Source organism: Dunckerocampus dactyliophorus, chromosome 21 (genome assembly GCF_027744805.1).
Source record: "Dunckerocampus dactyliophorus isolate RoL2022-P2 chromosome 21, RoL_Ddac_1.1, whole genome shotgun sequence".
Classification (NCBI taxonomy): Eukaryota; Metazoa; Chordata; class Actinopteri; order Syngnathiformes; family Syngnathidae; genus Dunckerocampus; species Dunckerocampus dactyliophorus.
In genome coordinates this window covers 4,888,252-4,912,974 of record NC_072839.1, presented here as the reverse complement: position 1 = coordinate 4,912,974, position 24,723 = coordinate 4,888,252, and the positions used below count along the sequence as shown (strand labels likewise).

Below are 24,723 nucleotides of genomic sequence, written 5' to 3'. Positions count from 1 at the left end.
CAGTATAGTTGACAATCTGTGCAGAGTGGGAGAAGGCTAGCGCACGAAAGATGGTGCGTTCAAGGGCTGTCAAACAAAGTGGGACACTCGCGACAAACATAAACATGCAAAAACTTCAAACTATATTAGTTTTTGAATAAAATAGTGGCCCATATTTTCAACATTGCTATGCATTTACTTAAAAATTGTATTTAGTTATTTACAAATGTAATTTTTTTTGTGTGTGTATTTTGAATCATTTAATCCTCGGCCAAGTTCGGCTCCGCCCACGGCCCGGTGGTTTGGGACCCCTGGTAGAAAGTCATAACGTTGCAAGAATAAAATTGACCAAGATTGAAAAAAAAAAGTTAAAATAATTGAAAAATCAAAAAAAATAAAATAAAAACAGAAGAAATGAAAACAAAACAGCTGTAATTTCTTTGGGAATAATGTCAAAATATTAAGAGAAAAAGATCATATTATATTGAGGAAAAAAGTCATAATTTTACCAGAATAAACTTTTATTATGAGGAAAAATGTCATTTTAGTAGCATAAACTTGAAATATTAAAAGAAAAATACATTTAAAAAAGTCATAATATTATAAATAATAAAACGAAACAAAAGCTGTATTTTTTGGAAAATTAGGTTGGGGTGAAAAAGGTATAATATTATGGGAATAAAGTCATAATATTACGAGAAGAAAATTTACCGAGATTCAAGAAGAAAGTTGAAATATTTTTTGGGGAAGAAAAAAAAAAAGAAATAGCAAAAATGGTGTTCCTGCTAATTTATATAAATGGGCTTTTTCACCTGCAGTGGATCATAAAGCTGAGAGTTTTTTCCACTTCTGAGCACATTTACATGTGTTGCTTCACAAAATATCAAAGTGTCCCTGCATCCTTTCGTTTTTCACTATGATTCCCTCACTTAAAAAAAACCTTGGACACCGCGAGGTTAAACCCACAAAATCACATCCCTGAGCAAACGCCATCAACCTTCCGAAAAGATAAGAGCGACTTTAAACTATTTAAATCAATGCATCATTGAGAAACTGTGTTGATGTTTAATTAGATCAAATGATCTTCCCTCAGTTTATGATGGAGTTACTCATTTTTACCCTGGAAGTCGATTAAAATGAGAGAACGCTGGGGAGAATTAATGTTCCTATTTGCAGCCTCATTTACACACTGTCATCCATTGTGGGGAGAGGCTGTAGATCTATTTACTGTATAAATATGCTCGCCTCTAAACTCATAAGTATATTCTTTCTCAGCCCACTTTAACATTTACAGTGTCTGCCATCCTCACCTCCCCTTACCTCCTTTTGTATCTGTCTCCGTGCATCCACGTCTTTGTTTGAATCTCCGTTATGCTACCAAAAGGAAAATAATCGATCGTGAAGTACAGCGGTACCTCGGTAATTTGTTCCAAAAAGGTCAGACGAGAACTGAAACGCGCAAAAAAATAAAGCAGTCTTTATCATGTCTTTATTCAACACACCATGCACACTCCCGCGTTTAGAAATCATCGTTTCAACAACATACTTGTGTTGTTTTAGTTACGGTGTTCCCTGAAGGCGACGCGGTGGGGGAAGGTCAGCAGCCTTTTTGTTAAGCCGTCTGTCCGTGGGTGTTCCACAGCGGGAGAAGAGGCGACACTGCGCAGGGATACGGGGGGGGGGGGGGGGGGGGGTTCGGCGCTGTTGATGGACTGCACTGCTGATGGGGATGTCATAAAACTTCATGTCAAAAAATCCAAACTATCCCTTTAATCCTTCGCCGCTTCAAATTTCACCAACTTCACTCGATCACAGTTTTTGCATATTTAAGAACATTTTACATTTTTGTGCCTAAATTACACATTTTCAAGCATAAAAATGGTAAATGAATTAAATATGAGGCATTCGGAAGACAAATTGTGAAGATATGTAGTATTCTACACTGGTCACTCGGTGTCAGTAATGTTACTGTAATGTTCGGTGAGACACACAAGCACCAGACTTGATCACAACAGGCACAATAATCCCTAACATGGGCTACTTTTGTGGCCGTAACCCACGCCAAGCTAAAACTCACCTCTGAGCGCTCAACGTCGCTTCCTGTCCGCCTACCACATCTCCCCTATCACCAGAAAACATTTACACAACCCATAAACATGAGTCTTATTTATGTTTTATTTTCTCTTATTATGTCTACACTATTGGGCAATAGGAGTGTGAAGGTGACTATAGGGGTGTTATTTCATAGTCTAGAGTGCTCTAATGATGTATTTAGAAGGTGGTAGTTTTCTATACTGTAATGCAGGGGTGCCTAAACATTTTCCAGCGAGGGCCACATGTGGAAAAATGAAAGGATGCAAGGGCCACTTGATATTTTGCAAACCAACACATTGAGAAATGCTGAGAAGCTATATGTAGCTCAAGAAAAAAACGGCATTTCACCTTTGTAATATAGGTGAAATGCTACTAAAAATTGTGTTTTTTCCATAATAATACGAGTTTATTCTTGTAAAATTCGGACTTTTGTTCTTCATTCGATTATGACTAATATTTTTGACATTATTTCCATAAAATTACAGCCGTTTTTCCAATTTCTGCTGATTTTTTTTTTAATTTCCCAAGTATTTCATTTCAGCTTTCCTCTTGTAAATTTTCTTCTCGTAATTATAACTTTCTATCTTTGAAAACAATCATGTATTTTTTCTTTATTTAAACTTTCTTTATTTCACTAAAATGATATGTTTCCTAATTTTACAAGTTTATTCTCATAAAATTTTATTAAATTAAATTAGAAAACTATTTTTTTCTCTTAATATTTTGACTTCTTTTAAAATAAAATTTCTGCTGTTGATTGTTTAGGTATAGTTTTCCAAATATTACAACTTCTTTTCTTCTCCTGATATTTTGGCTTTATTCCCATGTTGCAATTTTCCTCCCAACCTAAACTTCCAAACAACTTTATTCATTGTTTTTGACTTTTAAAACAAATACAACTTTTTTCTTTCATATTTGAACTTCATGCAACTAAAATGACATTTTTCGTCGTACTATTACTTTATTCTTGTGAAATGATGGCTTTTTTTTTCCTTGCTAGATTACAAGTCTTCTCTTAATATTTTGACTTTTTAATGATTTTTCCTATTTTTGCTGCTGCTGTTTTTTTTTTTAAAGTTTCCTTGTTAAATAAAATTTTTAGACTGTGCGGCAGGCCGATAAAATCACAGCCACGGGCCGCAAATGGCCCCTGCGCCGCACTTTGGACACCCCTGCTCCAATGAATCCTACTTTGCAGAAATTCACTTATCACGGTCAGGTCGAGGAATTACTGTATTTAATTTCATTTCTGTTTTTCTACACACCTGAGCACGGGTGTCGACGCCCTCTTGTTGCAGCCGCAAAATGCTTGCTTGCAGTTCGGTGATGTTGAGGTCTTTTTCGGTGAGCTCTTTCATGTTGTCGTTGTGGATGCTCTGCAGGCGGGGGATCTCACGCTGCAAGTGTGCCAGCCTCGCGCTGCCTTCACGCGCGTGACTTGTGGCCTGCAGTGAGCGGAGGAAAGAAACAAACACGTAAGATGCAAGTTGGGCGTCCAAACGCATACGACTCCATTTTTTAACAAAAAAATTCCAACGGCAAAGAGCAAAAAGCGCTAAGATAACCAAACAACCACAAATGGGATGCATTGCGACAAGATTCTGGCAGTTCAGTACAATATGAGCATTGCGCACCTTGACTTTATTGGTCCACAAAAGGAAAGTGCTTGGTTACAGCAGCTCAAACACTCTTGAATAAAATGCAAAGCAGTATGAACAAAATATAAATAAAAAGAATATAAGATAGACTTGCATATTTACAAATAGTGTGTAGAAAAATGGTGAATACGAGTAAATTTACACTTTATACAAGTGAGGGCAGACAGTACACCGCAATAATGTTGTGAAGTATCTTTCACAGGCAGGTGAGGTACTGCAGGGCTGGATGGTCCGGTAGCGTCTACTGTGGGAACGGAACTGGAGGAGAATGAGCTCCGCTGCCCCTCTGTTGTCCGATGGAGTGGGCGGGCGGGGTTGTCCGTGATCCCCCTCCTGGCTCTCACTGTTACAAACGCCTCCAACTGAGTGCCGATAACTTGTTAGGCTTTCCGGATCAGTCTGTCCGTGGGGTTTACACGACATAGCACTCAAATTTCCAGCAACTTGCAAGTCAGCCAGCGAAATGGGGCAAGTGTGTTCGATTTGTGTTTATCCTTATAAATTCATTGTAACGGCACAATGCTCGGGAAATATTCAAAGCATACACCATAAATGGCATGCAAGAGCCAATCACGCCGTGAACCATAGAGCCTATTAGCTGTAGAAAAAAAGGTTCCATACACAATGTTAAAAATGTGACTGTGGTGGTTGTTGCAGGCGGACATGAGGCGACACAAGGTCAAGCAACGGAATACAACGTCTCGACAAATAAACACGTGGGTCTGTGGAAGCGTGTAAGCGTGTGGGCGAGCGGAACAAAAACACTGCACAGATGATGCTTACTCATGTCAATGCAGATGAAAACATTTAACACCGCAAGGAATTCATGTTGCATTGTTTGCATTCATAAGGATGTGAAGCCGTTTTAATTGGAGCTAAGAGGGGTCAGGTTCTATCTCTGTGCAAAGAAAAACCGCGTTGAGACATGCCGAAAGGTCAAAGGAAACTTTACTTTTTTGAAATTTTCTTGCTTTGAAATTCCTGAAAAAGTATTCCATGTTGTAGAATGGAGTAGTGACAGAGGATGGGAATTTGGCTAAATGTCCATCAATAATGGCGAAATGAACAATTTTACTGATGCTCGATATTGGCTGTCTTGCCGATATCCCAAATAGCGATACTGTCCGGCGCTCTACAAGGACACAAAGCAAAGCTACAGAGTTATTTTGGGTGTAATAAAAACATACCTGTTTAATAAATACCATGCTTTTAATACGTGACACGACGCATGGAACACGTACGGCGATTAAAATAGTTGCTGAAATGCGGGGGGTGTTTCATGTGCGCTGCAGATGTGCTGGTTACTGGCACAACGCAGTAATTAGCTGCGGCGTAAATGAGTCGACAAACACAAACAACACCGAGAAGCAATAATCTTGGGTTCACTGCAAACAGACCTTCATGCGTGTCACATAAATCTGCGCCGATCCACACTGTAGGCGACGCGCTTCCCTTTCAGGTCCCCATATTTTGAATCCATGCAATGGAATTCTCACAGGTTAATTCTCCACCAAATGCGTTTGCTGGCATGCCAGTGTGTACATATGCCCCAACCGTAAGCCACAGAAGCAGTAAAAACAGCAGTAGGTGTAATTTAGCGACACCCCGAAAGGAAGGTGCAGGGAGGCCATAAAAACCCTCCCTTTTAATCCCGGCCGGCACCGCCATGTTTGTTACCCGGAGCTCAGAGATATGCCGGTAATTCATCACACACGCCTGAGCTTCCTGTTAAACCTGGCTGCACACGCAGCGCTCGGAGCACAGCTGCCAAACCAATATCGTAAAAAAAGAAAAAAAAAATCACATCAAAGACTTCCCCGCCTCTAAGTCAGCCTTCTAAACAATAACAAACCTAAAAAAACAACAAAAAAAGCAGAAAGAACAAGCGGTTAAATCTTGTTTAATCTTGGAGTCCATCTCCTAGCGGTGGCAGAACAAGCCAAAACGCTTTGCTGGAATTCAAAACAAGGAAAAACAGACTTGGCATTTTTGAAATAATGCAAAAACAGGTTGAGTTTGTCACCTTTTCATTCTGCAAAGTATCCTGCCTGCACCCGAAGGCCACATCAGACCCCGCGTGCTGTGTTTGGATGCAGGCTTCGGCATCTTCTGAATCACCAAAGCTGGAAGGGAATATTACGATTATCATACACTTTTTAAAGCGGAGGCATGACGCTTCAAGGCTACCACAATATCAGATATACCTGCACAAATTCTGCTTTCCCAAGACAATTTTGAGGCATCGGTTATGTATTATTGTAGTTGCCATCGGTGTAGAACTGTACATTTATCACTTAGACGTGCTAATAAGTGATATTCTGATAATTGCTGATAATTTAGTTCCCTTATTCAGCTACACAAGAGGGAGGAAAACCTTAACAATTACACAACACTCATGGAAAAAAAATATATATATATATACACAGAGCAGTGTATCGTGTTTACACAAGCCCAATTCAACGTGTCCGAAAAGGAGGGCTTCAAAGAAGCAGAGCGTATTTAAACGTACTTACTGATAATGGTTAACTTCCTGTGTTTAACGTGCGCCACTTTACCAGGGTGAACATGATTTATAGCGCAGCTTGAGCTTGTTCAGTCATATAGATGGACACATGAACACTATATTGGATGATTAAAAAAAATAAAATACTGTATTAATCATCAAACACTAAGTATATAAATAATAGAATATAAAATAAGGGATATGCACTTCAAAGTATAACTTCAATAATAAACATATTGCATTTATATCACATTATACATTGTTATATTCAGATTTTTTTATTATTAGTTATTCTGTTATTTTTATTTCTGTATTTTTATTTGACATTTGCATGTCAACAGTATACCATTTAAATTTATTTACATTTACAATAGATCATTGGATTTTGCAGTGGTAATGGTCTTTTTCCCCATTTTTATCTTTTAAATATTTTTTTGCATTTATTACTACTATTTATTTGTATGTATTTATTTTGTTATTCTATTATTTGTATTCATTTATTTTGAATTTATTTTTTCTTTTACATAGTGTCAATGTGAGTGTATTTAGCCAACATCATACGACACAAAGATGGATGCTGTGATAAGCTTTAGCATATAAATTCATTCTTTAGCCTTACACAAGATACATTTACAATATATGGGCTTATTTTCATTGCATTTGACATTATACTTTTAACAATAACACAATTGTTACATTAACGCCTCCCATCCTTTATGGTATTTCGGTTTTTATTTTTTTCACCTTTGCTTTTGATGATTTTAGTTATTTATTTATTATTTAGTTTTTCATGTACACTGTCAGTCAGTATATATAGTTAACATTATTAGTCAAATATACAGTATAAAGATAGCTGCTATAATAAGCTTTAGCAAATACATTTATTCTTTAGACTTAAACAAGATACATTTACTTATTTGTATTGTTTTTTGTCATTTTTTTGGACTTACTGTAGCAAATGTGACAGAAATGTTACATGTCAGCAAAGACCCCTAAACTGGCATTCAAAAAGAAAACAGTAGTTCCAATTTGAGGCGCAAAAAGATGCAGCGAATGATGGCAACCAAAGCTGATATGTATCTGTGTATCTCCCCACTGTAAAAATATGCTAACTCTGCCCAGACACCTCTTTAAGTCACCAGTGACAGCTGTCACACATCCAAGATGGCAAAGTCGAGAGAGAAAAAAAACCCACATCACACAGTTCACACACTCCCGTGCACGCTAACTCACACACACACACACACACACAATTTCATATTTACTAGCCTGTTCAGATGAAACTTTTACGCAGATTAAAAAATGTTAAAACTCACATTTGATCAAGCGCGTCTGCACGTTGGTGCCGAGCAGCGAGGGAACGCCGGCGTTTGACAAAAGTGACAAGTGAGTGGATAGAGAGCATCGAGAGTTAAATCGTTCACTTCAGGAAAAACAAACTTTTCAGTCAGATGGCGTAAAAAAGCCAAAGAGGAGAGTGAGGGGCGGGGTGGGTGGAAACGACTTTAGATTACAGCGTCAGTGCGTGAGCTGGTGTGCTATTAGTTCCTCTCAACCTATCCAAACAATGCTTCAAGAAAAGCAAACAGGAAGGTACACAAATACTGCGTTTAATGTATGTACGCGTTGTGCTGGGAAAAGTTTCACCTGAACGCAACAACGATGCCAAAACTAAATTAACCGCTACCATCTACTCAAGTGTTTGCAATAAAACAATGTTGTTTTTTTGTTTGTGTGTGTGTGTGTGTGCTAAGCACTCCGTCGTTTATCAAGGTTAATTGGTTCCAGACCCGACCGTGATTTCTTATTTATAAATGAATTATTTTCGCACTTAGAGCAAAGGAAACATGTGTATAACCTTCTAAATACAAGTTTTAACATTATTAGAGCCCTATAGGTACCTTGACACTCGTATTACCCAATATATTAGATATAATAAGACAAAATAAGACACAATACGGAGTCACATGTTAGCATTGGGAGAGTTCCTGTTCTGTACAGTACTTCCTGCAGCGGCTATTGTCTCGTCAGTGTAACATTACTGATACCAAGTGACCAGGGTAGAGTACTATATACTGTATCATCACGTCTTTGAATGGGTCTTCTGAATGCCTTATATTTGTATTTTACTTTTAGTCATTTTTATGCCTGGAAATCCTTAATTTAGGCCAGAAAATATGGCCCATTTGCTTAAATATGCACATGTATTCAACCTAGAAACAGCGATGATTTATTTGATAAAGTCACAAAATTCAAAGTGGCAAAGTTGAGATGTCCGTTTAATTAAAATTTCCTTTTCCAGGTTAAAAAAAAATGTTCCTTGCACTTGCAGACTTTTGGCCTGGATTTCGCGTGGGTGGGGTTGGCTGCATGTCATTGAAATGATGAGCTATAGAACATGTGAGTGTGCATGGTGTGTTGAATAAAGACACATAATAGTTGGAAACAAGGCGAACGCCAACAAACAGTGGTAAATCTTCTGAAAATTGCTTCTGTTTCAGTTTGTCAGTTTTTTTTGTTGACTGACTGTTCTGTAGAGTACTTCCTGCAGTGGCTGTTGTCTCATCAATATAACATTACTGACACCTCGTGACCAGTGTGCAATACTACACATCATCGCAACGTCTTTGAATGCATCTTCTGAATGCCTTATATTTGTATTTTAGTTTTGTTTTTAATAATTTAGGCTAAATTTGCATATTTTTGACTAATAATATGCCGTATTCAACCACAAAACAGTGATTTAACACTGATGAATATCATTTTGAAAAATGAAGTGGCGAGGAATTGCTGTACTTTGATTAAAATTTCGTGCAACGTGTACTTTCAAATCTTAAGTGTGACATTGCGGTAATACTATTACGCATGGGTCAGAAAGTCAACATGATGATGGACGCCACACGATAAGAGTGAGTGTGCGCCGTCACGTGTGCGTATTCCTAATTATGCATATAACAAATGACGCTATATGCCTAAGCATATTGCTATATATAACAAAGTAGCAGTGCAGGACAAATGGTGCAATATCACACCAGAGATTCCTATTTAGAGTCATAAGTGTCGTTGTGATTATTGAGCAAATGTGACTGAAGTGTGTGCTTGTGCGTGGTTGTGTGTATGCGTGTGTGTTATTAAAAGCGGGCTCTCGATTCCTCAACTTGTCACTCAAGCCTATTAGGAAAAAGCTAACGAAATTTGTCATGAATATGCAGTAATAGCATGCAAATTGCTACCCCCTGCCCTCGTCCCCGTGTGCATGTGTGCATGCGCGTGCCCTCAGGGCTACAGACGCTGGCTTTGTAATTCTTTCTACGCCATTAAAGCAACGCGGCATAATTCAGAAGTTAACTGGCACATATGCACACAGAAAGGCGCACATGTGCGCCGTCACATTTAAAGGTTAACGCACAACAGGTTGTGTTTTTATGCGCGCTTGCGTTAAAAGTGCGGCGCACAAACATGTGGATGGTCTGTTGCCTCCGTCTCCCCGGGGTAATGTTTGACACAGCTTGGGTGCTGCCACAGCAATTAACCTCCTTGTTAATGAGAGGAGCTCTGTCAAGCAGCCAGATGGCACCGCCTGGCACGCCGCCACGCTCGTACGAACACCTCACCCTTAACACGCCACCAAACTGTTGCAGACCCCCGCCGATCCCTCAGCCTGCCCCCTCGGTTGCATGGCAGCTGTTTATCCACGTCCCAACGCTGCAGATGTCACGGCTAACTAGCTGGGGAAGGAAATCACGAGGAGAGGATTCCAGCCATGATTGATTGACACGGTCATTAGAATTGCTGTAGTACAGGCTAGGTCCGTTGTAACATTATGAATATGATCTGATTATTAGTTATGAGCTCATGCATTAAGAAACGGGGGGTACTTACAGTATGTACATGCTCTTTGTGCATGTCCCAGTCCCCACACAAGCAGCCCACCACTGGGCCAGGTATTGATCAGTTAGTTGGAGCTAATAGGGGAAGAGGAGCCTGACCTGGGAAAGTCAATATGGAGAAAAAGAGACATATCCTCACCCTGTCCTGAGAGAGAAAGGGAGCATCTACTAGTGTCCTTGCCCAAGACAATAATGCCGTGTTCACGCTTGTCAGGTTTGGTTCGGCGAAACAAACCCTGGTGCTTTTGCTCTGCTACTGTGGTTCGTTTGGTCGAGTGTGAACGCCATCATCCCATTCAGCCGAGTGTGAAAATATTTCGGGTGTCTGGACTTGTATATGCAGCTAAGATGTTACAGTACATGTTTTTAAATTTATTATTATCTGCTATGCCTTATTTCATATAGTGACAAATATTAAATACAATTAAATAATAAATTAAATTAATTGAAAAAAATATTTGATACAGAAAAAAAAAATACATTTGTCTTGATTTTTTTTTAATTTAATTATTAATTTTTTCCCCAAAAGCAGGTCTTGAAACAGAGGGGTTGTCTTATAATCATGGTTGTCTTTCTTCTTGTCTGTCTGCCCATTGGCTGCTCATTGTAAGCCAGCAGCATGCATTTTTGGTTGAAATATTGGAGTTTAGTGACACAATCGGTACGAACAGTAAGCAAAACGGAGCACTAGAGACAGAGTACCGAGTACAGAGTTGGACCAGTTTCTGTATGAAAGTTGCCTTTTTATACAAAAATCTGTTTTTATGCGTTGAGCTTCTTGTGCTTGAGTTGTTGGGGGTGGAAAACAATCCCTGAAGTGGACATTATTGAGACATTGTGTTTGGGCTTGTTCAGCATCATCTGACAGACTCCCATTGTAGTTGGGAGGGCAAGGTGATGAGCGGTGAGTAGCATGTGACGGTCGTTGGTCCAATGAATGGGAAATTTACACTTCAGAAGCGCTTTGACTGCACCATTGACGGAGGTAGCGTGATATGTCTTCTTTGTAAGAACGAGTATGCTTACCACCGAAGCGGCTCAATTTTAGCCTACCACATCAAGTGCTGTTACCGCTAACAGAAATTTAGTGAGCCATAGCAAAGCCATAGCAAAGCTCTTCTCCAAACTAATACCCCACGTAGAAGCAGGTCTGAGGGCTTTTCTCAGCAATTTGTAGGTGAGATTAAAAAAAAGATTAATTAGATTGATTACAGATCATAATTAATTTCACAACTTGTGTTGAAGTATCGCGAGAATTGATGTTGGGTGTGTGATCCAAGATGGCTAAACAAACAAGCAATGCAACTGGGGGTTCAGAATCTTGTCGAAGGATACTTCGACATGGTCACGGGAGGACTGAGGATCGGACCAGCCACCCTCAGGTTGGGAGACGATACCGCAGGGGCCTTCAATCGATTGCAACTGGACTGTTCAGGTTGTCTTGGAAGACATTTCACCGCTCATCCGAGCAGGCTTCATCGGTTCATACTCCAAGACAAGGTGGGACACACGGGTCAGACTAGATAGGACAGCTCTAGTACAGTTCATGCTCAAAGACACCCTGAACAGTCCAGTTGCGATCGATTGAATGCCCTGAGAATAGAATGACCTGGATGAATGAGAATATTCACAGGCATACCGCAGTATTGTGTTCACTAAGTATCAGGAGAATTGGAGTCGGGTGTGTGATCCAAGATGGCTAAATAAACAAGCAATGCAACTGGGGGTTCAGTATCTTGCCGAAGGATGCTTCGGCATGGTCGCAGGAGGACCAAGGATCGGACCGGTGTGTGATCCAAGATGACTGAATAAACAAACAATGTTGGGAGTAGTCCATCCGCATCTTTGTGAATACCACAAGGGTCTACATGCGCAATATTGTACGATAACTGAGACAATGTAAGAGAATCAAGGCAAAAAAACAAATCACAAGAAAATTGGGGCATTGGAAAACGAAGGTTCCACCGTGCATGCTCGGTAAGTCACAGTTTTCATCTGTTCTGTACCTGTAGTTGTGTCTACAGTATGCTGTTTAGGCTAGAACCTGTAGTGGGACCTCGTCTTTTACATGGTCTGATCTGGACCCCACCGCAGTTCGGGCACTGTGATCTCATCTGACCAAATGAACCACACCAAGAAAAGCAAACCAGAAATGGATCAAAACGGACGGACTACGTCTTTGGTGCAGATGATCGTATTGACTCTTGACCGTATGAACCGCGCTAGCGCAGTTGGTTTTAACTGAACCAAACGTGACAAGTGTGTACACACCGCAAACATCCCAGCACTCTTCAGCAAACTTTGGAGTTTTTAAATTAGAACACCAAGGAGTTCTGTCAGAGTGTGCCTACCTTTCCCCAAATGAGTGTCTGAATTCAGTCATAGCTTTTTCCCCCTCTAACTAACTTTCCACTTTTCACTGCTTTTTGGCGAAGGAAAACAGCACTCAAGATAACAAGTGTTAAAAAAAAAAAAAACTCTCCAGGAGATTACACTAAAGAAAATAATTAAAAAATGTCAGGAAGACGGAAAAGGGGGGGAAAATGACACTTACGCACACATCAATACGTTGATAGATCAGTGTCTTCTGTACCGCATTTTGAACGGAATATATAAATATAAAAATAAATCTGTAGATAAACAAAAAAACAGAAGGAATGGAAAAGTAGATAAAAGACGCTCACGTACGTATACACATATACACACACACACACACACACACCTGGCTGAGTGATGCTACCCTGGAGGGTGGCTTGAATCTGATGTGTTTAATGTTGACGCTGGTGGCAAGAAACACACACGCACACACACTCACCCGCTGTTTCAACCTGCTTGTCATTTCATTTCATGAGACCTGATTTACTCATTTCATTTATTTTATTATTACTATATGTGCAGCCATTTAAAGCGCTCAAGGTGAGATGTAAATCCCCCACCTGTTTGTCTGACAGCGAGCAAATCCATCATGCCCTTCAGTTAAAAGATACGGCAGAAATGCCCAAAAACTTGCAATGTGTGCACACCGCAACAGTGATTTGGCCGGGAGCTTTAATTGGCTGCACTGCAGGCTGTCATGCAACTCAGCGGGTACGCTCGCCCTATAATGGGATGTGTTCTTAATTTTCATATGACAGCTGCTGATAGCACAAAACATTGCATGCAGTGTTAATATTTTAAGTTAATTTTATTTCGATCGTGCCAATTCACAACAGAAGTTTTCTCAAGGAGCTTTACGCATAGAACCAATTGCAGAGGCCCACATGAGCAAGCGGGGTGGCCGTCACCGGCGCAGATAAATGTGAAGATGCAATGGTGCCCCTGCCGACCGCACCTCCAGAAACAGAAAGACTAATCTAAACTTCTGCAGATTTTAAATTGTGGCATAATAAACCCACATAATCCATGGTAGTTGAATGCAAATCACTTTTACCCAACTAATTTTATGTATATTGACCCAAGTAGAAGACAGCATCAACCCTGAATATATGACGACATTCTTTTTCAAGAAAGTCCAAGGAGCTCTGTCTTTGGGAGTCAACAACTCCAGAGTCTAGCAGTTCCACAAAAGTGTCACCACCTTGCAATGGCCCAAATTGTCACCCTCAGATGAAAGGAAATTCTTTCAGATGTTCAGGAACAACCACGCCTCAAAGCTGCCCTGAAGCGGAAACTGCTGGACCACCAGTGTCACCGTCCACGGTGATAACCAGGTCTATGTCACCATTGACTGAGAGCAATAAAGAAGAAGCCCCGGCACCAAAACAGACACTTTCAAGATGGATTACTGTATATTGGATAAGCCAGATGCCTTCTGGACAAAAGTTTTATGACCAGAGCAAACAAAGATTGAGCCATTTGGCTTATAATGACGAGTACTTTGAAGGAGTCAAGGTGAGGCTTTCAAACCGAAGAACACAAAAGCAATAGCATCATGCTCTGACCTCAACCCTTTGGTACATTTGCAAACCCATCCATCCGTTTTCTATGCCGCTTATCCTGGGGGTACGTGGGGTATCGTGGGGGGAGGGCGAGAGGCGGGGTAGACCCAGCCAATCGCAGGGCACATATAGATGCTCACATTCAGTTTGCATGTTTTTGGAATGTGGGAGGAAACCCACGCACGGGGAGACACATGCAAACTCCAGAGATGCCCAAGAGGAGATTCGAACCCAGGTCTTCCCGATCTCCTGACTGTGTGCCAACATGCTAACCACTCGGCCATCCATTTGCAAACCAAGCCCGATAAACTTCTCATTAGTGATACTGATTGATTACAACCTGTAATTTCTCTTTAGTTGCACAACACAATGTGTAAAAAACAGGAAATCAATTTAAAATGACCAAATATGAATGGGGGCAAATATATAATTTCTAAAGAAATTATAATTTCATATTTTTTTCAATCATGCAGTTTGATGCATGGAAAAGAATGGTTCAAATAAATCATTAAGGGCCCCAAATGAATGGCATTCATGCCCATGATATGTGTATGTTAACCTCAACTGTAGTGTTCAGTGCATTAGTATGTAACGTCAATGATCACAGGCTGTCAAATTGTATTAAAAAATAAGAGCAATATATTTGGTTACAGCATTGGACTCTTCATCAATAAGGAAGCTCGACCACAGCCCAGAATAAAACACACAGAGTATATATATATATATATATAGCAGTTTTCGGGCCCCTCTAGAAGGTGAAACCTAAGCCTGTGTGCCCGTAAAAGCGAAAGCCAAGTCTGTATGAAAGAGAGAGTGAAGTTGGTGTGAGTGACAACAATCCATTTTTTGTGTGTCTCCTAGTAACTTTCCATGAATCATATTTTAAGTGTTGCGCAACTCTGATTGTGCTAGGTGAGTGTGCGTGTGTCCTGAAAGCCACTATGAGAAGTTATTAGACCGACATTGCACTGAGCTACTAGACTGTATGATATCTAACAAGTATGATTTCATTGCAGAAAAGTTCTTTTGTTGCTCTCTAGTCAGAGTGTGGGGAACTTAATAAAAACAGCCCTCTTCAAGGGAGGTCTAAAACAGAGGCGGAGCGAGTCTTTAGGGGCCTCAGAGCACTGCATGGTGGGAAACATCATTTAGGGATTTACATATTGCCGTGGGGAGAGTGCTGATGCACTTATCTGCTGTGAAGCTCAGCCTCCCTGAGGAGGAGGATCCTGTCCCTGGGGCCAACTTTATAGCCCCCCACTACACTGCATGGGCAACCTGTGTTTGTGTGTGCGTAGTCTTTCATAAAGTTAGCATTAGAGGATGTCTTTAAATGCCAAGAGTATACTCTACATACTTCTGGGATGGTCCAGTAAGGCAAGTCCTCAGCTCAACCTGGGGCACCTGTGTGCAAACAAACAGAAAGCACAGTATAAGAAGCAGCACAAACTGCCTCTGATACATTGACAGAGTTAATTTTCCTTGTTTTAGGGATATTATTTTGCAGAATGTGATTTCCTCTGGCGCTATAAAGTGCAATCAGGTTTGACGGAACGCAGGGATTGCGGCATAAAACTGCTCCGCCCATGTCCTGCAACTCGGGGTTAGAGACAAAAGCTTTGCACTTAAGAGCGCACCGAACAACACAATCAAAACAACAAACTTCCCTCCCAATAAAAACACAGATAGCATGAAAATCATCTAAATTTGTGTGAGGGATATTAATAAAATGAAACATAGTAGAATGTGATGGAGTGCGTGAAAAAGAGAGCAAGCCAGCACTACTGTTGAAATATCGGGTGCTCTATCGTTGCGGTGACAGGGGTCATTCGGGGAAAAGGAAATCAATACTGACAGCAATGACTCACTGGTCAACACATAAGTGTGTGTAGGAGTGTTTTGTGTTTGTATGTGCATGTGTACAGCATGTGTGTTCTCACAGGAATTCAACAGGAAAAAATATACGCTGTATAAATAATAAATATTCAATATTATGAGGTTATAGTTTTTCCCCATTGTGAAGGCTATTGTTTCTCTCAACCATTTCTTCCTGGTTTTTCCTGGAAGATTGATGAATATCCCAGAATGATGGGTATACAGAGCATACGGTATAAAGCAGGTGCCCTGCCCCTCTAGAAAGTGACAGTTAAGCTTGTCTGCCTGGATATTGAAACTTAAGCACATGTGAGAGAGACTGGCTCAAACTGGAATGACAAAGATTGAGAGAGAGAGCCCAGAATGAAAGTACACAGAGTCTGCATAGCACTTGCCGCACCCCTCTAGAAAGTGAAAGTTAAGCTTGTCTGCCTGGATCTTGAAACTTAAGCACGTGTGAGAGAGACTGGCTCAAACTGGAATGAGGACGATCGAGCGAGAGCCCAGAAGAAAAAGTACAAAGAGCCTACATAGCAGTTGCCGCCCATCTCAAGAAAGTGAACGTTAAGCTTGTCGGCCTAGATATTTAAACTAAAGCATGTGAGAGAGAGACTGGCTCAAATTGGAATGAGGAAGAGCCCAGAATGAAAGTACACTGTGTATACAGCAGTTGCCACGCCCCTCTAGAAAGTGAAAATTAAGTTTGTGTGAAAGTGAGAGTTAAACTCGAGAACAATACACCTATAGTGTGTCTCCCAGTAGTTTTCCATCAGTTGCATGTAATTGTGCAACTCTGTGCTATGTCAGTGTGTACTGTATTGTGAAGGCCTTTGTGAGAAGCAATTAGACTAGTACACTGAGCTATTAGACGGAAGTGTAATAATACTAATACTAATAATAATAATACTAATAATAATAATAATAATAATAATAATAATAATAATAGCCGAACACCATAACAATCATCATTTTAAGAAAAAAGCAAAAGCCTGGAAAATATTCTACTAATAACAGTGAAGTAATGTTTGGTGCGGATAGGAACCCAAGATGCGAGGCACTGATGTGTGCAGAAAAAACTAGCGATATCCGATATTGGCTTTTTTGCCGATAACCAATATTGTCCAACCCTCAATTTCCGATTTGTGTAACATCACATATCTCCTGTCATGGAATTAACACATTGTAGTGACTATATTGTTTTAGACATTTCTCTTGGAGATAAATATAGTATCTATCAATCGTACTTCCGTTTCCGAGTCATAATGTTGTTGTAGCCTATGGCTGTAGCCACTGTGCTAAAGAATTGTTGCTTGTTGCTGAGTTGAGTGGAGGGTAAACTAATTGGTGCCACCTACCTCGACTCCTGTCTCGTCGTGAATCGCATCTCCACATTTGGTGTCCTTCGACGTGGGTAAAAATGTAGACTGACAACAGTGACGAGATTGTGCCGGACGTTTCACACACCCACGCCCGTGGTTTCCACATATTGAAGCCCAGTACTGACTGCGAGGAATAACACAGGACGTGACGAAGTATTTCCACCTATTGGCGCCGCTGGATGCCTTGATGACGGCAAGTACGGGAGCCCATAGGCCTACATACAGCATGTTTTTTATCATCTGTTTTCATTATAGGAAAAAACCTGATACTGATATTACATTTTTATGCCAATATCGGGCCGATAATATCAGTGGGCTGTTATTATCGGACATCCCTACAGAAAACTAAGCCTTTGAAATCTCAGAGGCAAAAATCTAAATCCAAAAATTGAAAAGGAAAAAAGTTCAAATCCAAGGTGTAACACAATGCTAGAAAAAGGGTTTACCAAAACTAAGGGCGAAGCAAAAAGGCTTGAGAGTCCGACAAAGCAGGATGCTGGCACAACAAAAAAAGGCAGTAGGCCAAAGGAGACACAGACGACAACACAGCAAAACAGAAACAATAGTACTTGCCGGAGAAGGTACTGGAACACTACTAGGGAGTATGTGAGCAGGTGATCCAACAAGCATGGAAGCGGCATTAGAGCACTGGCATGTGCTAAAAACAACGCTGCATCCTCCAATTGTAACAGCTGGCTTAAGTAGGCCTAATTGCCAATCTGCCACAGGCGTGTCTACTCAGTGCTCAGGTTGTCTGTGCATACAGAAATACACAATGAATGCACAGAAAACAGCAACAACACAGAACATAACAGAAGTTAGTATGTAAAATGACAAAATGTTGACTTAAACATAGTCAACGGTGACGTTTTATCCAAATCCTGCTGCTGTATATCATTTGAATGATAAATCCAGCCTCCTCTTTGTATTCAATCTGTTTTTTTCCATTTAATGAATTCAAAAATTGATATAAACCTGAACCCTAGATATGCATGTGCTTCACGACAGACACACAATCCACTCCCCCTAAAACAATAACATTGATATTCCAGTGCAGCTGCACGTAGAGGTCAGTGGCTAATATAGATAGACTGGATGAATATGTGTGCATGTCTTTATATGCATATCTTATACCCTTGGGTTAGAAGGAGTTACGACCTGCTTGCATTATTAGGGTGAGTAGTCGGCTGCCTAAACAGCTAGTCAATTCATTACAGATGCAATCCCTTAAGTACATGAATAAGCACACGGCTTCCTCTGTTGCGCTGTTCCCTGCAACTGTAAAGGAGACACAATATTGGAGCACTTTAGATAAATCAGAAATGCGAGCAAATTAATAATAAGGAATAAAACAACATTAGCTGATTAAGTATGTACGTGCGGAGTGACAGCTGGAATTTACAGGCGTGCAGCCGGGGTGTCCGGAATAAGGTCTCATTACGGAGCACGGTGCATGTCCTGTTGGCAATCCTATCTATCTTCACCTGTGGTTGCAGTCTACTGAGAACGGCCATGATAATGAGTCCTGTGAAGGTTATGACCACTCATTTGTTTGAGGCTGGACTTATAGGATTACATGTCTGTCTGTGTTATAGTGTGTGTGTGTGTGTGTGTGTGTGTGTATATATATATATATATATATATATATATATATATATATATATATATATATATATACAGTATATATAAATAATAGTATGGTCATTTAATATCATAGCAGTGTGCAGGAACATTATGCAATAGGTTGTGTCTGACAAATGACCTAATCCTTGCATTTTTAAAAGGAGCCATAGGTTTTACATACACTTATGGGATGAATGAAGTCAGTCCATGTGTAAAACATAATAATTTCAGATTTGAAATGATTGGAATATTGCCTTTTGTTGTTGTATGTTATTTAGGTGACAATAGTATTAGAGTAGTAAATAGTACAGGATGCAACGATACAGTTGAGTTCGTTCGACACGGCTTGATATTTTTTGGATACAAAAAAAAAAAAAAGATACATTTTCAGGCCTTTTTTAAATTCTATTTTTTAAATTACCAACATTTTTGTCAACTCAAAAGTCCACTTTTTAAATCCATCTGGTGCACTACACATGGCTAATTTTCTGCTGTGCATACTTAGAAGTTAGAACTATATAAAACAAAAACGGCACCTTGTAAAGAAATAATAAAATAAATAAATACAAAATAAATAATACACAATTGAATTCAACACGGAAATAAAGATAATTCCACATAATTCATCAATAATAATCGAGTTCACAGATGCAATAGTATTTCACTCTAACCATGTCATGTTCATCACATCCAGTTTGCTATTAAACATTAAAATGATTAAATAACAAGGCAAGACATTAAAAAAACTTAAACCGGTAAAAAGATATTTCAGTTCATCATAAAATAACAGAAACAGTAAGTAAAGTGTAGAAATTTCCGTAATGGACTTCAGGACGTGCATGGTGCAATTGACTTTTTTTTTTTTTTAAAGCTTTTGCATGGAACTAACCATTGCAAATGCAATTCGGACTTTTATTGTATGTATATGCATTCTACCGCTGAGTTACTTTATCCAGAATTTGGCTCATAAAGATGAAAAATGCAATTTTGCATGCAGCTAGAGAAGCCGTCTGGGGCCGCTGATTTCATCTTTGCCGCGGAGGAGCAACAGCGAATCGGGAGGGGACCTTGATGTCATGTGACATGTACCAGTGATGTTTGTGACTCTGGTTACAGTGTCCTTTGATTTATCGAGACCACTGTATCGAACAGTTCAATACAGATACATGTATTGTTGCATCTCTAGTAAATAGTGAAAGAGAATGGCAGACCTTAACCTACGGTAGAGAAGAAATAATCCAAAAATTCCCTTAGCATCAGCAGAAGAGGCTTAGCTAGTATCCACATTCTAGTAATGGATACATTGACAGTGACGGTATTGTGATGAGGAAAGCAACCAAGAAATGTTTTCATAGGTACCATAGCCATTATGATTGGTGGAAATGGTTCACTTCATCTCCTCCTCCACTGTCCATTGTTCCTACTGTCTTCCCTTCAGCCTCCATTTTTTTATTCCTTTCTTAGCAGCCTCCAACCTTGTAACATTCTCCTGTCTCCTCCTTTCTCATCCATTTACCCCTCACCCTCTCATCTTGTCTTGTTTTCCTTTTCAATATCTGGAAATAGCGATCCATTCATGCAATCATTTAATTTCTTTTTCCACTCCTCCTTCTTCCTTTTGTCTGGAGCTAGGTCAACTGAAAAGCAACCATCGGAGGAGAAAAAAAAAGGAGAAGATTGTGTGTGTGTGTGTGTGTGTGTCTCCAGATCACAACAGCAATTACAAGATGAAAAAAAAAATGCAGTTCACAGTGATTGTGACTACACAAAACAGACCAGCTATATCTTGGAAAATCAAGTCAAGGCCTGCGTGTTTGAAAGGGAGTGTGTGCAAAAGCAAAAAGGTACATTTTTCCCCATTGTGAGCTCGCTGCATTATAAAATTATGCTTTCACCTATTCAACTTATCTCCACATTTCATCATTTAGTTTTTACTTTCCCATATTTCAAGTTCAGTCGTTTTTAGTCTGCTAAAAACGAATGAACGAATTAGAAAAGCGCCGCCTGCCGGGGGGAAATCATTTTACATGACTGTAACGTTCCACGTATTCTACAGCACAGGTGTCAGGCACGCCAAATTTATTTTTGTGGCCCGTGAAAGCTTGAAAATGATGCACGTCAAAAATGTGTTCTGTCAGTTTTGACAGAAAAGGTGTACTGCATGCAATTGGAGTTTTTTTTATTTTTGTTGCTGGTGGTTTGGGTGGAAACAGCAGTCGTTATCTTAACGACTGTCGTTTTGCGCCACAAATGATGGTTAGGTCATGCCTCAACCTGAGTGAATACATGCTTAGCTCTGATTCGAGCTGTCCTATCTAGTCTTTGAGCATTAACTGATGAAGCCTGCTTACAAGAGAGGCAAAACGTCTCCTAAGAGAACCTTGAACAGTTGCACACACATTTCAGGCAAAGCTGCGGCCCTCTGATGGCAACCACAACTGTGATGTGGCCCGCGGTGGAAACGAGTTGAACACCCCTGTTCTACAGGGTAACATGACTCAGGTGGTAGACTGGTCGTCTCCCAACCCCGATGGTTGCTGGTTCGATGCTCAGTCCTCGTGTAATCTTCCAACATATTTATACATTTCAACAATCATTCAACATTTTTACATTCCGACATTTGAGATTCTGCTGTCTGTTTGTCTGCTAACTACTGACACATTTGCAACTGCTTCGAGCCATTACATCAAAATGTTCAGCTCATTCAGGTTATCGAACAATTCTAACATTTTCCACTGACAATTTCAATGTCGCCCCCCATTGGTGGAAATTCACCTCACATTTAACATTACATGTGACATTCTGCTTAGGAAGCAGCATAGAAATGGATGGATGGATAGATTTTTACATTTGCATGCCAGTTAAATTTAATAACTGCTTGTAAAGTAAATAATATTTTTATGTGGGCCTGCTGGATGTCGGAAACCTTTTTTTTTTTCTATTTTCATTATTTTCTGTGGTGAAATTGTTTTAAAATATGGACAAATCAGAGGTTGCAATGCCACTTGTTTCACTGTAATACCTTGATTCATAGATGCAGTAGCCTGGATACACAAGATTACATTGAATTTTAGGGATTACAGAGGTTATCAAACCGTACCTCAGAAATGCGTCTGCCAAAATAGCCAGAGAGATTTTTTGGTTCATTAAAGCATTGTAAAACAATAATTGCACCGTTTAGGCAGCGTGGTCGCAGTGTTTCAGATGGACTAGTTACGGTTCCATTCTGAGGCTGATATATTAACAAAGGTTTACGAGGGCAGAGCACTACATATGTAAGTTTGGCCTTATGGCTGACCTTACAATGCACTTAGTATCCTGTACAGGGAGTAATGCTGCAGCCACTCCCACAAGCCATTTATTCCAGCTAAAGACCGCCAAGCACTCGTAAATCAGCATTAGAAACCTCTTCCAGCCTGTCTCTCACTGTCGTTTAAGTTCCCCACCTTTTCTTGTCTTTCATTCTTTCCTTTTGGCCCCTATCTAGCCACTTTTCCCTTCCTATAGTTAAGCATGTGAACCACTGGAATGTCTCAACTCTCCCCTTATTTGATGTGACAGGACTGTCTCTTTTTAACCAACCGCTTCCTATAATGTCTTCCCCTTATGTTCTTACATTTTTCTGTGCAACCAGTTATTTATGTTGCACACCTATTACACCCCCACATTCGCTCAATCCCTCTGAAAATTCCTTCCACTGCAGATAGAGACCGCGTCCCTGAAATGTCGGCGCTGGTATCGGCACCTCTATTGATTTTAATTAAGCTAATTAGTTCATTATTTCAAGGATCAAATGGGAGCATTCATTACTGCACAGTGAGAGGATGGTGTGTTTGTGTGTGTGTGTATGTGTGTGTGGTTGGGGGTGGGTTCCGGTCACGGTGGTGGGGAGGTATGGTGGAGTTAATATGGTAATGAAGACGATCAATTATCACTCACAGCAAAGTCATTAACAACAACATTAGCATAGCCAACCATCGCAACCCCTTGACCTCCACTGGTCCCTCGCACATCCGTCTCACTCGCAATCTACTGCCACATCAATAGATATATACATGTGTGTGTGTGTGTGTGTGTGTGTGTGTGTGTGTGTGTGTGTGTGTGTGTGTGTGTGTGTGTGTGAGACCAGAAGGATAAAGGTTGCACAGTTCAGCAAGGGCTTATAATGTGGATACCCAAATTCTGTTTCCAGCTTCTCACGTGTCATTAGTACAAACCAAGCAATGTGTTCAACAGGAAATCTAACATAAATATATATAAATAAAAATATAACACCCAGAATATAAGACGACCCCTCTTTTTCAAGTTTTTGGGAAAATATTAGAGATAAAATGGATGTTTGCTTTTAAAATCATGTTTTCAGTCTCAGTGAAGTAACAACTGGTAGATAAATGCAATAAAAGGATACCTTGTGGAACCTTGGTTTTCGTATGATTTTCATCCAAAATATTCTCACACAGTGTCTCGTGTACCGTACAATATAACAAACTGTTGTGTTTTACCTCTTGGCATCTTGTGGTATTAATCAAGACTGAAGAAAGAAATGTACTGTCACTTCCATAGCCGTAGCGGAAACACGATCTGCATGTGCGAGGCCTACATCGCTTTTTACGACGGAGCTTCTGGGACTTCATTTGAATGTAAAAACCGTAAGCCAAGTGTAAAGATGGACTCGTTGTCTTAGAAACTGAGAAATACCATCCATACATCCAAACATATCTTGCTTGTAGTTTTTTCAGTGCCGGACAAAAAAAAAAATCTAAAAAGAAATGTACACAACCAGGAAATGAGGGCTATAATTTCTCCACTTTGCAAAATGGATGTGATACTCTGAAAAAATGTATTGCGTTGTAATTTCTGGAATCTAAGTAACATTTTTGGGGTTGGAGGAATGATGTATATTGCATGTGCGTAATACAAATCAGGTTGACTGATGCGTACATGAGCCGTAACTCCTGCAAAATAGATCGACTGATGACGTGCTTTGCATATATGTAGTACAAATCCGGTTGCCTGATGCGTGACTGTCGGCAAAATAGGTCGGCAAGCCGACGACCGGATGGAAACGCGTTCGTTTTCAGTTTCCGGTACGGATCGAGTGGTGACAAAGATTTCCGCCAGCTTTGCTTGTTTTTTCAGCTATCTTGGATCACACGCACCCAACACTACTACGGTGGCTGAGTGGTTAGCATGTTGGCCACACAGTCAGGAGATCGGGAAGATCTGTGTGGGATTTGCATGTTCTCCCACATTCCAAAAACATGCATGTTAGGTTAATTGGCGACTCTAAAATGTCCATCGGTATGAATGGTTGTTTGTCTATACAGTATCTGCCCTGCGATTGGCTGGCGACCGTTCCAGGGTGTACCCCGCCTCTCGCCCAAAGTCAGCTGAGGTAGGCTCCAGCATACCCCCGCGACCCTAATGAGGATAAGCGGCATAGAAAATGGATGGATGTTTCAGTTTTTGTCCGATTCGGTTTTGGACAGACCCTTTGGAACGGATTACTAGTATTTTGTTTCTTAGCTGGTTGACAGTTGCTTGATGACTGAGTGACACAGGCTCACTCGGAAAGAGGTTTTTTCATGTATAATTCTCTAAACCAACAAATAAGTCAATCAGTCTTTTTCAGACTTTTGTCTAAGGAAAAAATGCTGTCTTATGTTCGATAATTATACTGAAGTTCTCTTAGAAGGAGCTTATAATTGTTTAATGACTTACATTTACATCTCTTTTAATGAGGAAATCAATCCATTTAAAGCTACAACATGTTATTTCCGTTTC

General features: G+C 40.1%; 2 protein-coding genes across 4 annotated transcripts in view; one reads left to right on the top strand and one right to left on the bottom strand.

Annotated features, from left to right (window-relative positions):
- pex2 (peroxisomal biogenesis factor 2) overlaps nt 1–24,723 on the top strand; it is a 217,769-nt gene that overhangs the window by 174,325 nt on the left and 18,721 nt on the right. The gene's annotated exons all lie outside the window — the stretch shown is intronic.
- LOC129174147 (plectin-like) overlaps nt 1–24,723 on the bottom strand; it is a 130,924-nt gene that overhangs the window by 102,838 nt on the left and 3,363 nt on the right. Inside the window, exons 1-3 of one of the 3 annotated variants that reach the window (XM_054765802.1) lie at nt 7,551–8,299; nt 5,755–5,854; nt 3,339–3,518 (exon numbers count right to left, since the gene is read on the bottom strand). In XM_054765802.1, coding sequence (XP_054621777.1) covers nt 3,339–3,518; nt 5,755–5,854; nt 7,551–7,639 — 369 coding nt within the window. In that variant the 5' untranslated portion in view covers nt 7,640–8,299. Of the gene's footprint in view, nt 1–3,338; nt 3,519–5,754; nt 5,855–7,550; nt 8,300–15,419; nt 15,467–24,723 lie in introns of those variants that run through there. The other 2 variants (XM_054765803.1, XM_054765804.1) reach the window with 2 other exon arrangements.